A 22,151-nucleotide genomic window follows, 5' to 3' on the forward strand; every position below is an offset into this window, starting at 1 on the left:
AACAGCTGTTTTCAGGAATGAGTATATAATGTGATACTTACATGACACTTATCAGTTTGCTGTTTACATGACTTGCTATATTTCACTGTGAATGCAGAAGCTGTAAGCGAATGTTTTGTAAACCAATTTCAAAATATATTGATTAATCGCTAACTTTAAACTAGGGTTAGATAGAGGTCCGTTAACGAAATACACAAAATTTGCACCCACCTCAAACAAATGGGTAGGATGAAGACTTATAAACTTAAATTTAAGCACTCCCGTCAGAAAGGGATTATTTTCTATTGCAAGTTATAAAATAGCTCTTATGCAAAAAGCAATTATGATACATAAATTTGAACCCATGCATTGAATATTTTATTTTACATTATTTACAGGTACATATTACAGAGCTACAATTAATTCAAGTTTTTTGCTACAAATAGTGTTTATTCCACTGAATTAGAGTCTTTAATATGTATGACTAATTTTAAAGGATGTGAATAAAATTTGCTGAAAGATCTTCAAAATAAAGTGGAGGCATAGAAACCAGCCATTCATAGGTTGAGGTAGAAATTGAAAATTATGACTTTAAAACATTCACTGCTTATAATCATAAATCATACTCCAACTCCAAAGTTGAAAGAATAAATGGTGAAATGGAATGATTTTCTAAATCATTTGAGCCAGAAGATCGTTTATATCAAAAAATTAAAATTATGTTTGAAAAATTTACATGTTTTATTACCTTTTATAAACTATGACTGCATGTGTATAGAAGACACCTTTGCTATGCACTGTATGTGAAAAGATTAAAATATGAAAAAAAATCTGCTGTGGCACCTAAACAGATAAGCTTTACAAATTAAAAGTGGGACAGAAAGTGCTTAAATGGTGTTGTTGTACAAAGACAGTGTAGGAGTTTAGCCGCTAAATTATACACTACAATATGCTTACGCATACAGACAGCTTTTAAAAGGAACATTTTTCTCCCTTTCAGCCCCAAGCTTTAATAACATAAATGGAACTAAATGGCATCATTACCTATCTTTTCCCATAAGTGTCTAATCTTTCTTACAACTGGCAGATTAATAAATAAAGCTTTTAAATATTCAATTTAACACTATACTATGACAGAATTCAAGCTGTACAGTCTTGCAGTGGGTGCATTAAAAATCCTATAAAATTGCAACAATTTTAAGCAAGGGAAGATTTCCAAAGGAATAGAGTTAGTACTCAAAGTAGATTCAGACAATATACAACACAGAACATTATGAAACACCAAATTTTGCTGAAAAATATTTATAAAATAGAAGGCTTAAGAAGATAGTTATGAGAAACTGTGGCACTTTAAGAACACTGCAGCATATTTTCATTTTGAATTACTGTGCTTTTATAATTAGAAATTGGATCTTTATAGATTTCAAAAATTCAGTTAATCATAGCTCTTATGAAGCAAATTTGACATGACCGATCAACCACACAGTGGCTGAATATTTTAATTAAGTCACATCCAACTACCAAATTTACTTCTTTGCTGAGAAAATCTACCTCATGATAGAATCAAATATAAAAGTACACCAATAACAAGGCTACTGTAGTCACAGCTGGACTTCTGTTGTTTTCTGTTTCCCTTACTAAATCTTCATTGTTGGAAGCAGTTGTGGTGTTAGTCCTGTTTCAAGCAACAATCATCATGATTACATTTCTTGGTGTTGCTTAGTAACTATTTTCGTGGCCAGCTAGGATGTAGAGATTGCTGTGGGCTGTAGGATTGTCCGTTGGTCGACTTTCTAGCACTACAACCCTGCAATAAAAAGTAAACCATATAGTTGGGCTCATATTTTTCAATAAAATCCAAATATATTTTATAAACATGATTGCTGGAATCAATGTTGTTCAGACAATTTTCTTTCAGAAGAAGTTAATCTGTGGTGCAGCAAGAAAAATGGACTTGTTTTTAAAAAAGTGCACCACAACTTGCAGGAGTGTGCGTGCAACCCTTTCCTACCCTCTCACCTTCCAAGGGCAAGTATCCGTTTGGAATTTACTACAAAATACATTTTACTGAGTCTAACTATATTAGAGCTATTTTGAGTTTCAAGGTTTACCATCAAGTATTCCTGCATCTCTCACTTTTTAAAGGGGCAAGTAGATTTGTTCACAGTGCCAAAGCAATCATTTGATGACATATGCAATAACAGAATATTTACCATTAGGTATACCTGCATCTCACTATATTTAAGGGGCAGATATCCTTTATGCCATAAGTAGTATTTAACTGGTGTAAATTATTGCTATAAATCAGTTGTTCTTGTAATGTGAACAGGCTCAACAGAATTATAATTATGTTTCAAAATGTTTGTAAATAACAGCATTATTTTTTGGTTGAAGTTCCTTCCAGGAGCACTTGACCTACTGGTATGCTAAACAATATGGCCTCTAAGTGACAAATATTACGCAAAGCACAAAAACTAACAAACATTCTTTAAAAAAAAGTTACTTTTCCAGAAGGCTATGTTGGAATTTGGAATATACAAAAGTCAATTAATCCTTTTGCCCATTTTCACTCATGTTCTGAACTGATTCAAGTGATAACCCTTGTGATGTTTATATTTTATTCACTTTAAGCAGAACTTCAGCAGCAGTATCAAGGCAGTATTAGATATAAGACATAGGGTTGGAAGTAAAGCCATTCGGTCCATCGAGTCCACTCCACTTTTTAAAATCATGGCTGATGGGCATTTCAACTCCACTTCACTGCACTCTCCCCGTAGCCCTTGATTCCTTGTGTGAGATCAAGAATTTATCGATCTCTGCCTTGAAGGTATTTAACGCCCCAGCCTCCACTGCGCTCCGTGGCGATAAATTCCACATCACTCTCTGGCTGAAGAAATGTCTCCCTATTTCCGTTCTAAATTTACACCCCCTCTAATTCGAAGGCTGTGCCCACGGGTCCTAGTCTCCCCGCCTAATGGAAACAACTTCACAGCATCCACACTTTCTAAGCCATATATTATCTTGTAAGTTTCTATTAGATCTCCCCTCAACCTTCTAAACTCCAATGAATACAATCCCAGGATCCTTAGCCATTCATCGTACATTAACCCTACCATTCCAGGGATCATCCGTGTGAATCTCTGCTGGACACGCTCCTGTGCCAGTATGTCCTTCCTGAGGTATGGGGCCCAAAATTGGACACAGTATTCTAAAAGGGGCCTAACTAGAGCTTTATAAAGTCTCAGAAGCGCATCGATGCTTTTATATTCCAACCCTCTTGAGATAAACAACCTTACATTCACTTTCTTAATCATGGACTCTACCTGCAAGTTAACTTTGAGAGAATCCTGGACCAACACTCCCAGATCCCTTTGTACTTCTGCTTTACAAATTTTCTCACCATTTAGAAAATAGTCCATGCCTGTATTCTTTTTTCCAAAGTGCAAACCTCACATTTGCTCACATTGAATTTTATCAGCCACTTCCTGGACCACTCTCCTAAACTGTCTAAATCTTTCTGCAGCTTCCCCACCTCCTCAGTACTACCTGCCTGTCCACCTATCTTCGTATCATCGGCAAACTTTGCCAGAATGCCCCCAGTCCCGTCATCCAGATCATTAATATATGAAGTGAACAGCTGCAGCCCCAACACTGAACCCTGCGGGACACCACTTGTCACCAGTTGCCATTCCTAAAAAAAAAAGAGCCTTTTATCCCACGCTCTGCCTTCTGTCAGACAGCCAATCCTTAATCCAAGCCAGTAGCTCACCTCGAACACCATGGGTCCTCATCTTACTCAGCAGCCTCCCATGAGGCACCTTATCAAAGGCCTTTTGGAAGTCTGGGTGGATCAGATCCACTGGGTTTCCCTGGTCTAACCTACTTGTTACCTCTTCAAAGAATTCTAATAGGTTTGTCAGGCACGGCCTCCCCTTACTAAATCCATGTTGACTTGCTCTAACCTGACCCTGCACTTTCAAGAATTTAGAAACCTCATCCTTAACAATGGATTCCAGAATTTTACCAGCAACCAAGGTTAGGCTAATCAGCCTATAATTTTCCATCTTTTGCCTTGATCCTCTTAAAGAAGGGGGTTACAACAGCAAATTTCCAATCATCTGGGACTTTCCCCTGACTAGTGACTTTTGAAAGATCACAATCAAAGCCTCCACTATTTCCTCAGCCACCTCCCTCAGAACTCTAGGATGTAGCCCAATGGGGCTAGAAGATTTATCAATTTTTAGACCTTTTAGCTTTTCTAGCACTTTCTCTTTTGTAATGCCTACCATACTCAACTCTGCCCCCTGACTCTCCTTAATTGTTCAGCTATTTCCTTATCTCCCATCACTAGTCTTCCAGCATCAATTTGGAGCAGCCCAATGTCTACTTTTGCCTCATGTTTGTTTCTTATGTATTGAAAGAAACTTTTACTATCATTTCTAATATAACTAGCTAGCCTACCTCCATATTTGATCCTCTCCTTCCTTATTTCTCTCTTTGTTATCCTCTTTGTTTTTGTAGCCTTCCCAAACTTCTGATTTCCCAGTGCTCTTGGCCACTTTATAGGTGGTCTCTTTTTCTTTGATACATTACCGTATTATTACCATTTTGCCTTGGGTCAAAAGCACACACAATCTCCAAATGTATTATCACTGATCATGTCTCTTCTGGAGTAACAGACAAACTACCTGGAAAAAGGTTCTCTACTCTGCATGCAGCCAGGTTGATTCATTCCAAAGAAAGCAAAATATTTCATTTTCCAACACAGACATCTTTCAACTCTTTAGCATAAATTCAGTTACAAAAAAAACAGCAGCAATTTATGAAGTGATTTTCAAATGTAAATTGAGCATATAATTAAGAGGGGAAATTTTCAAAAATCACTGGTCAAACAGCAGAAAAATGGAACAAACTGGATAGCAGTTTCAAAGACACACCATTGCGCAATTTGATGAGTCTCTCTCCCCTGTACTTGAGGTGCAAAACCACAGGAGAGTACAAGATTATATTCCAAATTATGAAGGGTAGATACAGATAAACATTTAAATATGCTTCAAATTTGAAACTTCATAAGGAATAGAGACCACATTACTAATCTTTGATCTGTCAGTTAATATAATACTCCCATCAAGTTACATACATTTTCAAACATAATTATAATTCTATTGAGTCTGTTCATCTGAAAAGAACAACTGATTTATTGCAATAATTTACACCAGTTACATACTTCCTATAGCGTAAAGGATATCTGCCCCTTAAATATAGTGAGATGCAGGAATACCTAATGGCAAACTTTCCAAATACAAGAGACCCAATGTTGTGTAAAGAAACATTCTACTTATTTCAGAAACTCAGCTCTAATCAATTTAGCCAAATGAGGCATCTGACTGAAAAATATGTAGCTAAAATGTATTAATCTACCATACTTGAAATGTTAAATTTGAAAATTTAGATGAAATGTAATGTATTTATTATTCCCCATTTTGCCAGATATGCGTGAAAGTGGGCACACAATGTAATTTATGGAACAGCACATTCGTGATAAACCATCATGATTGACAGCAAGAGAGCAGGTTAGGTAGACTTGAGCTATAATCAACATCTACAAATGTCTGGTTGTGTGGAAACATTGGGAGAAGCCCAGTTCTTGTAGACCTAGACAGAGTCAAAGCACAATGGTTCCCTAAGCAGAGTCAAAACTATATAAAATTAACCAACAGTTTCAGACTTGAGAATTTTTAAACTATAGATAGCATGTTACTAAATATCATCTCACACAAGTTATTCACTTTGTTTAAAGTTACTAAAACATTTGCGTTCATTTACCAAATTGAGATTAATCTGCAAAAGCTATCCCAGAAATAGAACATTCAGGGGAGGGTGCAAAGGAGATTTACAACCATGCTGACTCACTGGAGAGTTTCAGTTATGAAGACAGATTGGGCAGATTAATATCATTTTCCTTAAAGCAAAGATTGAGAGGGAACATGATTGAGAGATACAAAATTATGAGGGGCCTGGTAAGATAGACAAGAATAAAGTTTTTCTCTCGATGGAGGTATCAATGACAGGACACATAAATTTAAGGTAAGGGACAGAAGGCTTAGAAACAGTGTGAGGAAAAATATTTTCACCCAGACGGTGGTGGAAATTTGGAACTCACCGTCTGTAAGGGTGGCAGAGATAAAAATTCTCAATGTTTAAGAAGCATTTAGAAATGCAATTGTGATGTCAAGGCATACAAGCCTATGGGCAGAGTGTTGGAACATGGAATTAGAATAGTTTGATGGCTGTTTTTGACAATAAGGAGCTGAAGAGGCTTTTTCTGTGTTGTCAATCTCGATGACTCCATTAATATGTAAGCAAAATAGTTTTACTGAACTCAAGATAGCAGGCATTTAAAACAAAGATTTATAGCGAGAGGTGTAAGTGAACTTGTAAATCATGCAAACTAGATACTGCACTAGTTCCTAGGCTAGCACCTTGAATGACTTTGTAGTAGTAGATTACAAATTTTATTCTGCACTATGTATTTTATCCACTTTGCATTCCTTTTATGAAGGATGCAGTCATTCCAAATAAAGGAGAATGCAGAGCCGCTGCGAGCAATGTTAATATAAAATTGCAGTTGCTTGTGGCCAGTTCATCCAACAAGCAGAGATAGTAGGAACTGCCAATACTGGAGAATCTGAGATAACAGAGTGTGAAGCTGGATAAACACAGCAGACCAAGCAGCATCAGAGGAGCAGGAAAGTTTGACGTTTCGGGTCGAGACCCTTCCTCAGAACCGAAATGTCAAACTTTCCTGCTCGGCCTGCTGTGTTCATTCAGCTTCACACCATGTTATTGCTCATTCAACAAAAAAAAATCTAAAGATACTGCTTATGTGGCTACTTGCAAACACATGTATAACATGCAACAAGGCCTATGCCATACCTTCCAGGGAACTGCACATGTGCAACTTTAAGGGAACAGTGATGTCGAACAAGCAGTACGACTGTGTTTTATGACAACTACTATTTGCACAAGTTATGTTTCCATGTAGACTGTTCTGCAGCTGAAAATTGCAAGAACTTGAAAAACTCAAACAAAGGCATGGACAAAGATGTTTGAATTTACAGAATAAATTAAATTGCAACATTGTTATGAGCATTCCCAATTTGCTTATTTTTCAAAAACTGACTGAAACCAACAATTACATTTCAGGGTTGTTCAAAAATTGAGGTATTACAGAGATGCATGTATTTCTCTATGCATTCTTCTGAAACAAAACAACTATCTTGGTTGCTGGTGATAGTTTGAGATATAATAAACTTGCAGGTAGTTATTAGTCCACATCTAAAAATAATGGGATGAAATTAAATGTTTTTCATGTTGGCTACTTCTTGGGTAAAGCAAAAACAAAAAGTACACACACTATTATCAAACTTGGATTTGGAAAAGCTGTCAGTAATTAGTGGATCTTCAGAGGCCATGTTCATAGACAACAGTGAAACATAGAAGGAGAATATTGCTGCACCTCTTAGGTTAAATATTTCAATTCTAGATATCCAAATTGCCAAAGGATACAAAAACTAATACATACAATGACTTAACTGAACAGATATAATACCTTTAATTAGCTGAATAAATAAGCTTCTCCTTACCTATCAGATCCTAAGAGGTGAAAGACTCGGCTTTTATCAGATATTTCCTGGGTGACCTGATTTGAAACATTCAGCAATTAATCAATCAAATTTCTAAATTTTGAACATTTAAAATAATCCTTGAAATGGCTTTAAAACAAATGCAACGTAAAGTACACAGAGTGGACTGAAACACACAAGGAGCTGCAAAGCAACAGGGAGGATTTATCATTCAAAGATAATGGGAACTGCAGATGCTAGAGAATCCAAGATAACAAAGTGTGGAGCTGGATGAACACAGCAGGCCAAGCAGCATCTTAGGAGCACAAAAGCTGATGTTTCGGGCCTAGACTTGAAGGGTCTAGGCCCAAAACGTCAGCTTTTGTGCTCTTAGGATGCTGCTTGGCCTGCTGTGTTCATCCAGCTCCACACTGTTATCTTGGATTTATCATTCAAGTTTGCTCAGAGACCTATATTTTTATTTTTGCAGATTCCATGCAACATTGTAATATTTCATACTACAAATTGCACAAAATATTATTAAAAGATGCAGTATTTGTTTAATTGCACGAACTAATATGCTTAATCCCAAGATGTGTAACTATCGCTTCTCAGTGTCAGCTAGTTGCTATTGTTCTGTTCAGTTATGCTACAGTAATTTCAAATATGTCATTTTCTTTCAGCGATGCTGGATTTTATTTTAGACGTACTGGATTACTAAGTTTGGTGCAGTTCAATAGTGCAAAATGTAATTAATTTTATTTTAAACTGTTACATTCCAGAGATTCTGAAGATTGTTTTGGTGCGTTAAGGAATACCAACACCCATCATTCTCGTCCATAATTTTTGAATAAAAAGACTTGTTATCGTCTATCGATCTGTAACAACTCAGAATACTGTCCGAAAAAAGTCAAGGGTAAATTAGCGAACAAAATCAAATTTTGCTGAAAAATATAGCAATATAGCAATTCCAAAGCCAGAGTAGGTGATTTAAGTAAAGCTCAACCCATTTCCAACATCATTACATTTTGAAGTACAAACTGCACACAACTTATTCTAATTTGAATCTTAATGGAATCCACGTCAATAACTTCTTGGATCTGATAACACAATTCAGTGATTTATCAAGTGAATACCGGGTCCACTGCATACTCTGCTAATATCTCAAATGCCAGTTCAATAAAAGCAGTTACACTATAGGCCATTTACAAACAATCTACCGCTCCCCGAATCAGATACTAACATTGTATTTGTTGTTACCAAGGTGCTTGTTGATTGTTTACATTTCATCACTTCATTTGTATACACGACTAACAATGCTTTATTAAAATCCTTTGTGTTGACTAATCCTACTTGGAAAAGGCTTGCTGTACATGAGTAAATGATTTCATAATTTCCATTAAGTTCCAAACTAAGATCAGAATCTGTCCTTTCAGAACACATACTCCCAGATAACTAATGAGAAAGCAATGACAAAAGCTGCCACATTACTTTAAGAATGGAAAATACATGCACAAGGACAGTATTCGGCTCGGCCATGATTGCCAGAACTCAATGATGTTAACACTCGAGCACACAGGGGAAAATACTGACTAGATTTCATAGAATCCCTACGGTGTGGCAACAGACCAATTGGCCCAACAAGTCCAGAACGACTCTCTGAAGAGGATCCCACCCAGACTCACTCCCCTACCCTATCCTTGTAACCCTGCATTCCTCATGGCAAATCCACCTAGCCTACTCATCCCTGGACAGAATCAGCAATTTACCATAGCCAATCTATCAAACCTGCACATTTTTGGACAATGGCAGGAAACCAGAGCACCCAGAGGAAACCAGAGCACTCGGAGAGAGAACACAGACACAGGGAGGATGTCAAATTTCACACAGACTATTGTCAGAGGCTGGAATTGAACCTAGGTGTCTGGCACTATGAGGCAGCAGTGCTAACCACCAATACGCCGTAAAACTCAAAGTGCTCACAATGGTCTTAGCTTTCATGTAGAAATGACTGTTGCACATTCATTATGGAAGCGAAGTCTTGTTTCCACATTGAGGATATCCTCCATATTCTGTGGCACTACCGTTGTGCTAAATAGATAGACTTTAAAGAGATCTAGCAATTCAAAACTGGGCATTCCTGAAGCAAGATAATAAAATGTGAGGCTGGATGAACACAGCAGGCCAAGCAGCATCTCAGGAGCACAAGTCCAGCATCAGCCACGTGACTGTATTCAACCACAATCTGTAACCTCATAGCGTGACATATTTCCTCACTCTACCACCACCGCTAAATCAAGAGATCAGCCCTGTTTCAAAGTGCAGGATGGCATATCACCATACAGACTTAACAATGGAGGTATCAGCTTAGTAACATATGATTACTTGTGTGCCAAACAGTGGAAGCAGCATGCAATGGATAGGACTAAGTCATCTCACAGTTAACAGATCAGATCTGAGCTCTCAGTCCTGCCAGTCATGAACGATAATCAACAATTTAACAACTAACAGAATTTCATGGGTCTTCGAATATCCTCATACAGGTTGTTCTTTAACACGATAGTCGTATTCTTGTGTGCCCTTGCGCTATAGAAAGTCATGCTACAGAAAAACAAAAGTCGCCATAGGGAAATAGCTGTACTTGTACAGCAAAAAGTTCACAGTATCCAAACAGCATTCACTATTTATTAATTGCATTATAGAAAATTTGCATTAACAAAACTTGTTATAGTGGAACAACATGTACTCAATAACAGGGATCTCAGAAAATGAGAAAAGAAAAATCTGAAATGTTTGCAATCTTCAGGCAGAATTGCCAAGTGGATCATCTTCCTCAGCATCCTTCTGAGATCCCTGTATTGCAGATGCCTGTCTTCAGACTCACCTGATGCACTCCGTATGATATGAAGAAACAGCTGAAGGCATTGCATGCCGCAAAAGCTACAGTCTTGACAACATTCCAACAGTAGTACTGAACAGGATTGATCAAGAACGTGCAATGCACCCAAGTCAAGCTGTTCCAGTCAAACAACTACACTGGAATTACCCAGACAATGTGGAAAACTATCCAGGAACATACACAAAAAAGAAGGACAAGGCAGCCAATTACCACCCTTTTCAGTCTGCTCTCAATCAAAGTGATATAAAGGCTTGAAGGCCAATCAAACCACACTACTAAAAGAACAACCTGCTGCCTTATGCTCAGTTTTGATTCCGTTAAGGGGTCTTGGATCCGGATCTCATTACTGCCTTGGTCCAGATTCAAACAAAAAGAGAGATAAAGCCAAGGCATGAGAGGAGTGAGACTAGCCTTGATATCAAGACTGCATTTGACAAGATGAGGCATCAAGTAGTCCTAGCAAAGCTGGAGTCATTGGGAATCAGAGGAATTACTCTGCTGGTTGGACTCATACCTTGCAGAAAAGATGGTGGTTATGGTTGTTGCAGGTCAATCATTTCAGTGTCCACATCTCTTCAGCTGCTTCTTCAATAACCATCACAAGGTAGGAAGAGGGGATATTTTCACATCGTTTAGCACCATTTGGACTCATCAGATACCAAAATAGTTAGTGCTCAAATGCAGCAAGGCTGGCACAACAACCAGGCTTGGGCTTATAAATAGCCAGTAATGTCTGCATCACAGAGGTGCCAGGCAATGGCCATTCACCACAAGAGAATCTAACCAATGCCCCTTGATATTCAATGGAACTACCATCACTGAATGTCCAACTGCCAACATCCTTGTGCATATGTGCACTTGCACAGGGGGATCCCATATGCTATAACTGAAATAGATCAGCTATACAAATTCTGTGAAGGGGTTTTGCAGCACATTGGTAGTGTTCCTACTCTAGGCATTAAGATCTGGGTTCAATTCCATCTGATTCAACATGTGTCATAGCATGTCTAAACAGGTTAATGATTTTGTTTTAAACTTAATCTCTGTGACCAAGAGGTGATAGGGTATGAATTCTGCAACAAGTAACTCATCTCCTATCTCCAAGGCCTGAGAACAATCTACAAGGCGCAAGTCAGCTATGTAATGGAATACTTGCCTGAATGAGTGCAACTCCAACAACATAAGCAGCTCAACAGCATCCTGAACAAAACAGCCTGTTTGGCTAGCACCACATCCACCATATTTAACATTTGTGCCCTTCATCACCACACAGCAGCAGCGTGTACCATCTATAGATGCACTGCAGTAACTCACTAAGTAGCAAAGTAATGTTTGTACCACAGAGGTGCCAGGCAATGGCCATTTCCAACAAGAGAATCTAACAGCAATTTCCAAACCCACAACCACTATCATCTAGATAATAAAGGCGAAATATTCACAAGAATATTTCTATTTGTATGTTCCCCTCCAAGTCACAGGTCCTGACCTGGAACTATATGACTATTCCTTCATTGTTGCTAGTTCAAAATCCTGGAACACTTCTTCACAGCACTGTAGGTACCTGTACCACTGGAACTGCAACAGTTTAGTGCAGCAGCTAACCACCACCTTCTCTGAGACAATTCGAGATGGGCAATAAATGGTGTACTAGGTTATGACATACACATCATATGAACAAACAAACAAAAAAAATTGCTCTAAAGGAATACATTTTTTAGAATCACATTTCATGATCCTTTCTGAACAAATTTAAGCATTTACCAGAGGGGCATAAGTCAGTGTCTTGATAAAAAGCAGGAGAAAGAATATAGATTTTTGCTCACAAAGCCTAGAACAGGGGTACCTTTGACACCAATAACTGGGGTTCTAAGGGCTGCTTGGGACCTGGGGCTTGAGCAGCGATAGCAGCACTAGCTCCATAACCAGATTGATGATAACATGTTTGTTCATGTTGAGGCACAAAATCATAGTTGTAGTACACAGAATGACTTATCATTCAGGAGAGACAAGAGTCAATCAAAATAAGTCCTGCTCCAAGTAATCCAATTTGTTATTTGGCAACCATGGAAGTAAATGTATTGGACTTACTTCATTTGACTTGAAGCTTTTGCCCTGCATACCATGCTTCCAGAAAGCCAGTATACTGTCCTGAAGACAAACTGAAAAAAAAAGAGGAGTCAAAGAAATGCTTTTAGCATAAATAAAATTAACTAAACATATTTGAATCTGCTTAGCATCTGTTCTTGTTATGATTCAAAACTGGTTAGAAGATTTTGTCCATTTTAAAAATATGCATCTCCAAGCTCTAGATAAATCCACATCAGTTAAAAAGTAGAATATTTTTAATTGTGTCAAAATAGCCAATTTCTAAAACAAACATTGAGTAATTAAATTTTTTACAGCACAAGCCATCATTTTATTCAGATATTTACCCACTTTGTCAATGGATTGAAAGCTGTGGAGTGCCACAGGGGTCAGTGCTGGGTTCTCACTTACTTACAATATATTTTGACTTGGATGAGGCAAGTGATTTTGGAGGGTTACAACTCATTTAAGCTCAATTGTTACACAGGAAAAAAATAGAGAACTTAAAACTCATTTTAATGCTGAGTAGCCCACCAAAACGAATCCCTGCTTCACCTTGACCTCATCAGATCTGAGAACCTTACTTCAATTAACCAACCATCCACACCCAGATGTGACCCACTCTTCAACCCTCACCCTCAAATTAACAAGCCACATCTGAGAGTGACCCGAGTCGGTGGACAGTACTCCCTAACTCCTGTGGTTTTAACACCAAACAGGCCCGATATGTCTCTACTAATTCGACTTCCCCCGACTTAATCACTGAGCACACACTCAACACTCATTCATCAACCTGTCACCTACTTCCCACAGTCAGAGGCACGTGGCACCCTAGGAGTACCCTCACCCACCTATCATTCCAGCCAGGGAACTCAAGGAATGTACTCATCTTATTACTGTAATCAGGATAGGAATTAGGGTTTTCAACCTTAATTTGAAAATCAGGGCCCTAATCTCCTGAATAGTCTATTGCTTTTAAAACATTCCTACATAGTGCACACATAGTCTTAGTCATCCTCCGAAAACAAACCACTGCAGTTCCTTGAGCCCAGGTCCATTCGATTTCTTCCCACGCTATCAACCAGGCCATCTTAAGACTGTTTTGCATTCTGAAAGCTAATGAAATAGATTTTACTGTGATTTTAAAAATAATTTTAATGAAAATATTGGGAAATTAACTCACCTACTGATTCAATGCAAAAGTCAAAACTTAGCTCTGATGCCAGCTTTTTGCTTGATTTCAATTTGCCATGCAGACTTACAATCTTGACATTTTCTGAAATAGAAAATATGGCTATTCATGCATAAATAATATGCAGATGTGCAGCAGTCTGAAGAAAACTAACACGTAGTAAAACTAACCTTGAACTTCTCTGGAAAATCATTTTTTTTTGTTCCTAAGTAATCACAGATTCATTATTTGAGTAGGAAGGACACTGCCAAATACTGTAATTTCCCAAAATTATAAATCTCTCAATTGCTGAACTTTGATGAGAATTCTTTTCAAGATTCAGATGCACATAGTAAGGATGTCTGGTTCTTCAAATCACTATATTGCAACTTTTAATCATCATTTGATAGCAAATCTTTGCCCTACCGCCAATGAGTGGTATAGTTTTTAGGTGCTGTAAATTACTGGACTGCAATGAACAGTAATCATTTCTTTCTTTAGTCTGAAGGTTTCAAATTACACCTGGACAGTTCTAGAATATTTCTTAAAACTATACTTCATACAAGTAATTATTGATATTTAGGTGCTGTCTTGGGTTACTGTACCAGAAGTGCTCACAGCTTTACCCTTAGATAACAAAGTGTGGAGGTGGGTGAACACAGCAGGCCAAGTAGCATCTTAGGAGCACAAAAGCTGATGTTTTGGGCCTGGACCCTTCACCGACCCTTCATCAGAAAAGCCTTTTCTGGTGAAGGGTCCAGGCCCGAAATGTCAGCTTTTGTGCTCCTCTGATGCTGCTCGGCCTGCTGTGTTCATCCAGCTCCACACTTTGTTATCTTGGATTGTCCAGCATCTGCAGTTCCCATAATCACAGCTATACCCTTGTCGGTTGGGCAGAAAACACATTCTACAATAGTCAAAAGGCATGTAGGGGAAAGAATGCGGGGAAACATTCAAAGAGTTACGTTTAGGTTATTTAATAAATCTTTGCTTAATTTTATCCACTTGTATTTACCCATTTGCATGTGTAATGTCACACAAAAGTACACTCTCCTACAAAATTTCAAAGAATATGTAAAATTAGGGTTTATTACAAAGATTCTATTCAGCCAAAGTTCCATCTACATGTTTGGTGTAAATTCTAGATGGGCTGCCTATCTCATCACTGCATCAAGGTCTTGTACCATCTCGATGGAAATTACGTAATTCTGCGTTTGGATCAGTTTAACTATTGCTAAAATCTTCATTCATTCTCTTGTTATTTCCAGATTAGATTGCTTCAATTTACTCCTAGCTGGTATCAGTTGGAAATTCAAGGCAATTCAAAAATCTTGCACATGTACATTAATTCAGACCAGGTGCTACTCACCCAAGGAAACATAGAAAATGGGTATAGAACTAGGCCATTCAGTCCTTCAAGCCTTCCGATATGATCGTGGCTGATCATGCAATCTCAATACTCCAATCCCACTTTTGTTCCATACCCCTTGTTCAGCCAGAAGGGCCATGTCCAGCTCCCTCTTGAATATATCTAATGAACAGGCCCCAACAGCTTCCTGAGGTAGAGAATTCCGCAGATTCAAAGCTGTGAGTGAAGAAATTCTCTCTCAGTTCTGAATGGCTTACTCCTTATTCTCAGACTGTGACCTCCTACTTCTGGACTTCCCCAACGTCAGGAACATTCTTACTGCATCTAAGCTGAGATCCACCCCCTCAAATCTTCTAAATTCCAATGATTACAAGCCCAGTTGATCCAGTCTTTTCTCATACATCAGTCCTCCCACCCCAGGAATCAGTGTGGTGAACCTTCAATGAACACTCTCAATAGCAAGAATGTTCTTCCTCAGGCGAGGAGATCAAAACGGCACACAATACTCTGAGGTGTGACCTCACCAAGACCCTGTATAACTGTAGCAACACATCTTTACTCCAATTTCAAACCCTATTGCTATGAAGACCAGCATGCCATTAACTTTCCTCACCACCTACATGCCAACCTTCAGCGAATGTCCCACCATGACACCCAGGTCTTGTTGCACCTCCTTTTCCAAAACAAGCACCAGATAATAATCTGCCTTCCTGTTTTTCCAACCAAAGTGGGATAGCCTCACATTTATCCACATTATATTGCATTTAAGCATTGCAAGTATTTGCCCACTCAGCTCGTCTGTCTAAGCAGCCTCTCAGATCCTCTTCGCAGGACACGCTGCCACCCAGCTTAGAGTCATCTGAAAATTTGGAGATATTTCATTCAATTCCTTTGTCCAAATTGTTAATTTATATTGTGAACAGCTTGGGGTCCCAGGACCAGGAAGAGCAGGGACTATAGTTCATTACTGATGGTAGAAGAACAGGAGGAAAGGTAGCTGGAAAGGAGAGGTCTTTGGCCAGCCCAAATCCAGCTCCACTTTAGAGTTTGACTCTAAAGTGATTGTCCCCCAGCCCCACGCAGCTTCCTTCGACTTCCTCTAAAACATTCACAAACAGGGCTGTCCGGATAGACCCATTGTTTCAGCCAGCTCCTGCCGCGCACAACTAATCTTTTCCAAACTTGACTCAATCCCTGCCCATGTGATTTCTCTGATGCTGTATGCCAGTTTCAAAATTTACAGTTTAAAGGCTCTGCTACCTCCACTTTACCACAGACATATAATCTTTTACATGTCCATTCTGTACCAGGAGGGACTTAGGGCTCTCCGCTTCTTCCTGGAGCGGAGACCTGAACCATCTCCACCCACCAGCATCCTCCTCCACTTGGCTGAGCTCGTCCTCACCCTCAACAACTTCTCTTTTAACTCTTCTCATTTTCTCCACCTGAGGGGTGGCGGCCATGGGTACCAACATGGGTCCCATTTATACCTGCTTCTTTGTGGGGTACATGGAACTTTCCTTGTTCCAGTCCTATTCTAGCTCCCATCCAGAACTCTTTAACAATATGCAGAAGACATTATCAATGCTGCTTCTCACTCTCGTCTGGAATTGGAAAAGTTAATTAATTTCACTTTCAATTTCCACTCTGCCCTCACTTTCACTTGGTCTATCTCTGACTCCTCCCTTCCTTGACATCTGTTTCCAATTCTGGGGACAGACTGGCCACTAATTTCCACAAAAAATCCTCCAAATCCCACAGCTACCTGGGCACACATCCTTATACCCTGCCTCCTGTGAAGGCTCCATTCCATTCTGTCAGTTCCTCCAAGTCTATCACATATGTTCAAATGAGGCCAACATCAACAAGGGAGCCTCAGAAATGTCCACCTTTTGCCGCAACTGACAAATCCCCAGTACCATTGTCGTCAAGGTCCTCAACCATGTCTGACCCATCTCCTGCACTTCTGTCCTCAGCCCCTCCCTTCCCTCCCACAACAGCAATAGGGTTCTCTTTGTCCTTACTTGCCATCCCACCAGTACCCACATTCAGAAGATCAGGCGCTTTTTCTGCCACCTCCAAGTAGATGACACCACCATACAAATATTCCCCTCCCCTCCCTTGTCCAGCTACCGCTGGGACCATTCTCTCCAGGACATGCTGATCCACTCTTCCATCACTTCCAACACCCCCCTCCCACAGTCCCACAACATCTTTCCAACAACCGAAAGTGCAACACCTGTCCATTTACCTCCTCCCTCCCCAGCATCCAAGGCCCTGAACATCTGAAGCAACACTTCGTCTGCACTTTGGAGAATCTCGTCTACTGCATTCGCTGCCCACATTATGGTTTCCTCTACATTGAGGAAAATGAAGCGTAGACTGGCTGATTATTTCGCAGAATATCTACATTCTGCTCGCAAAAAAGACCCTAAGCTTCTGGGTGCCTGCCACTTTAACATACCACCTTGTTCCCTGGCCAACATCTGTCTTTGGCTTGCTGTAGCAAAGCTCAATACAAGATGGAAGAACAACACCTCACTTCTTCCTGTCCCGCAGGCCTGACCAGTCCCCCTCCACCGACACCCTCATCTGCCTAGCTGAACTCGTCCTCACCCTCAACAACTTCTCTTTCGATTCCTCCCACTTCCACAGACTAAGGGGGTGGCCATGGGTACCCACATGGGCCCAAGCTATGCCTGCCTCTTTGCAGGTTACGTGGAACAATCCCTCTTTCGCACATACACTGGCCCCAAACCCCACCTCTTCCTCCGTTACATTGATGGCTGTAGTGGCACCGCCTCGTGCTCCCAAGAGGGACTCGAACAGTTCATCCACTTCATCAACACATTCCACCCCAACCTCAAGTTCACCTGGACCATCTCCAACACATCCCTTACCTTCCTGGACCTCTCTGTCTCCATCTCAGGCAACCACCTACAAACCAATGTCCATTTCAAGCCACCGACTCCCACAGCTACCTGGAATACACCTCCTCCCACCCACCTTCCTGCAAAAATTCCATCCCCTATTCCCAATTCCTTCGCCTCCGCCGCATCTGCTCCCAGGATGAGGCATTCCACTCTTCACATCCCAGATGTCCTCGTTCTTCAAGGGCTGCAACATCACCCCCTACAGTGGTCGAGAATGCCCTCGGCCGTGTCTCCCACATTTCCCGCACCACATCCCTCACACCCTGCCCTTGCAACAACCGCCCCAAGACAATCCCCCTAGTCCTCACGTCCCACCCCACCAACCTCTGGATACAATGCATCATCCTCCGACACTTCCGCCACCTACAATCCGACCCCACCACGAAAGACTTTTCTCCCCACCCCACCCTTTTCGGCCTTCCGGAGAGACCACTCTCTCCGCGACTCCCTTGTCCGCTCCACACTCCCCTCCAACCCCACCACATCCGGCACTTTCTCCTGCAACCGCAGGAAGTGCTACACTTGCCCCCACACCTCCTCCCTCACCCCCATCCCAGGCCCCAAGATGACTTTCCACATCAAGCAGATATTCACCTGCACATCTGCCAATGTGGTATATTGCATCCGCTGTACACAGTGTGGCTTCCTCTACATTGGGGAAAACAAGCGGCGGCTTGAGGACCGCTTTGCAGAACAGCTCTGCTCAGTTCGCAATAAACAACTGCTCTTCCCAGTCACGAACCATTTCAACCCCCCACTCCCATTCCTTAGACGACATGTCCATCCTGGGCCTCCTGCAGTGCCATAATGATGCCACCTGTAGGTTGCAGGAACAGCAACTCATATTCCGCTTGGGAACCCTGCAGCCCAATGGCATCAACGTGGATTTCACCAGCTTCAAAATCTCCCCTCCCTCCACTGAATCCCAAAACCAGCCCGTCCCAGCCTGCCTAACCTGTCCTTCCTCTCACCTTTCCCCTCCTCCCACCTCAAGCCGCATCTCCATTTCCTACCTACTAACCTCATCCCGCCCCCTTGACCTGTCCGTCCTCCCCGGACTGACCTATTCCCTCCCTACCTCCCCACCCATACTCTCTTCTCCACCTATCTTCTCCTCTATCCTTCTTCAGTCCACCTCCCTGTCTCTCCCTATTTATTTCAGAATCTTCTCCCCATCCCCCTTTTCTGATGAAGGGTCTAGGCCTGAAACGTTAGCTTTTGTGCTCCTGGGATGCTGCTTGGCCTGCTGTGTTCATCCAGCTCCACACTTTGTTATCTTGGATTCTCCAGCATCTGCAGTTCCCATTATCTCTGCTAACACCACCTCATTTTCTGCCCAGGGACTATGCAGCCCTTTCAACTCAATATCGAGTTCAACAATTTTAGGGCCTGAACTCTCCCACATCCTAGCCCCCTACCCCACACACCAGGCTTTGTTATCATTGAGCGTGCCATTATACACCACCTATTGTTATTCACTAACAGTCCTCATTAAGTGCTATTCACTCTCCTAGACAGATGGAGATCAACTCCTTTGTTTATCCAACTGCTCTTCTCTCTCTTTGGTCTGAATCCTTTATGCTATTGTTTTACCCCCTACTCCATTCCCCCTCTCTATTTTCTGCATATAAACTGATGACTTTCCCAGCTACCATCAATTCTAAGGAAGAGCCACCAAACCTGAGACATTAACTCGACTTTTTTCTTCAAACACTGCTAGACCTGCTGAACTTTTCCAGCAACTTTGTTTTTGCAAATTGAGTGTGATTGTGTGCAATCCCTTCAATGTGGCAGTGAGACAGAGTCAGAGCAATTATTATTTTACTTGGATTCCATTTTAAGTACAATAAAAGCTACTCCTATTTTAAAGTTAATGAGGAAATCTGTCCATAGTGTCTTTTACAGTCATGGCACATCAACTCTTCAGCATTCACCAGAGTTGGCAAGCACATATTTCGAAAAAAATCTGTTGCCCTTAAATGTCAAGGAGGAAAAAAAAGGGAACCTTCTAAACCTCCTCACCTGGTAGGAGTAACATGATTCAATTTGTTTTATGGGTAATCAAATCGTAAACTGTAAAAATGTGATAAAAATAAAACATAGCCTAAGTAAACATAGTAACAGCAACTTTAATAAATGTAATGTGTAACATATAGTAAATCAATATCCCTTCATTTAATTACTGATCTGATTACTTTAAAGATTGAAGGGTACGCTTCTCATAAACCTGAACTTTATTAGCCTTTGCAGTGGCAGTTAAGTAAAACATCTATGTCCATTAACTTGTACTGCATGAAAAATGCAAAAAACACTCAGCACTTCCACTGCAGCCAGGAGTCTATCATATAGAACAGATACTATATCAAATGAAATTAAGTGTTAAGTATGCTATGGTGTGAGTTTACAAATGCAGGAATAACAGATGTACAAATTAAGCTTTTCTGAGCTTGATCATTTGAGACAGAAATACACATCAGCATGGTTTGTGTGTGAAATGAACTTTCAGAGGAAGTGATGGATGCAGGTACAGTTATAACTTTAAACAGATATTTGGATTAGTGCTGAATAGGACAGGTTTGGAGGGATATTGGGCCAGGAGTAGACAGGTCAGAGTAGTTTAGTTTGGGATTATGTTCGGCACAGACTGGTTGGACCGAAGGGTCTGTTTCTATGCTGTATGACTCTGAGACATGCTGGTAAAAAGGGAATATACCTAGGATTATTAAAAAAAAGTGACAGGTACTCACGATCCATGCAAACAAGAACTGTATCCCTTTCCAGCTGGGTTATGTGGACAGTATCCAACTGGCAACTAGCTGCAACAATAAAAGGTAGACGTGACAATGATACATTCAGGATAAAGCAAACATTTAATGTATTATGGATAATAAAGTGTGAAGCTGGATGAACACAGCAGGCCAAGCAGCATCTCAGGAGCACAAAAGCTGACGTTTCGGGCCTAATGTATTAAGCAGATGTATGTTTTAGATAAATTTTCATCAAGTTAAAGAAGTTTCCACTGAATGCTGTATATTAAACTATTTACCCAATGCTAAATTATTCATAGTGTACATTGAAAATAGTGCAAAATTTATTAAGTAACTGGGTCTAATACTAAAAAATTAATTAAGCATTGTAACAGTTCTTGCAACTAAGCCTATATAGTATTATTTAATGTCTAGATCTGCATTACCAACAAGTTTGTACAACTCACTTTCCAGTTTTGTTTTAAATCATCTAACCTACAGTTGAACTTAACTGTTTTGCAGTAGAACCTGTGAGAAATTTTATTTTGTACTGATTTATGATAACCTATTAGTAAATGGCATACCTGAGCCAACCTCTGTAAACCATGAGGAAGAGGAGTTCAGGTTTATTGTCTGAAACTGGACCACCTGGCTGGGTTCACTACCTTTGCTGATGGCAACACAGACCATTGGGTATTCCTGCTCAGGTACCACAAGCATTTCAAACACTTTGAGGGGGTCTGGCAGTGGAAAATCAAAATGCTGGAAAGAAAAAAGAAAAAGAAAAATCAAGATTTTGTGAAGCTAAAGTTAGTATTTCAACATACATTTGGAACAGTTTGCTTATTGTTGCATGGATGTGAACATTGCTGGCAAGGCCAGGATTTGTTGTCAATCCATAACTGCCCTCAACAAAGTGATGGCAAGCTGTGCTGTGTGGGTAAAATGCAGATGCGTTAAGTAGTAAGTTCCAAGATTTTGACTGAGCGATGGAGAAGAGGCAGCAAGACCGTACTAAATCAGGATGATGTGCGACTTGGGCAGGAACTTGTTTGGTGGTGGTATCCATGTGCCTAATCTCCTTGTTTTTCTCAGTGCTGAAAGACACAGGTTTAGGAGGTACTGTTGAAACAGTGCTTACTAGAGATGATAAGAACAATGCTGGTAGAGGGAGAAAATATTACAAGGTGCTCTTGAAGTGGGTAGCTTTGTCCCAAATGGCATAACTGTTCAAGCTGTTGGGGCTGTGTTCATCAATATAAAAGAGTACTTCATCAGACACATGACTTTTTTTTAAAAAAATTAACTGGCAATAGAAAACGTGGCGAGAATTTTCTTTAAGT

General features: G+C 40.3%; 1 protein-coding gene across 3 annotated transcripts in view; it reads right to left on the reverse strand.

The window, feature by feature from the left end:
- Positions 1-334: 334 nt before the first annotated feature.
- The window catches only part of map4k5 (mitogen-activated protein kinase kinase kinase kinase 5), a 155,685-nt gene continuing 133,868 nt past the window's right edge, over positions 335-22,151 (reverse strand). For all 3 annotated transcript variants that reach the window (XM_059649146.1, XM_059649148.1, XM_059649147.1), the window contains 6 exons: positions 21,393-21,570; positions 20,809-20,877; positions 13,772-13,864; positions 12,592-12,662; positions 7,626-7,681; positions 335-1,786 (listed from right to left, as the gene is read on the reverse strand). In XM_059649146.1, coding sequence (XP_059505129.1) covers positions 1,699-1,786; positions 7,626-7,681; positions 12,592-12,662; positions 13,772-13,864; positions 20,809-20,877; positions 21,393-21,570 — 555 coding nt within the window. In that variant the 3' untranslated portion in view covers positions 335-1,698. The remainder of the gene's footprint in view (positions 1,787-7,625; positions 7,682-12,591; positions 12,663-13,771; positions 13,865-20,808; positions 20,878-21,392; positions 21,571-22,151) is intronic.

This window comes from Stegostoma tigrinum, chromosome 10 (genome assembly GCF_030684315.1).
Source record: "Stegostoma tigrinum isolate sSteTig4 chromosome 10, sSteTig4.hap1, whole genome shotgun sequence".
NCBI classification, from domain to species: domain Eukaryota; kingdom Metazoa; phylum Chordata; class Chondrichthyes; order Orectolobiformes; family Stegostomatidae; genus Stegostoma; species Stegostoma tigrinum.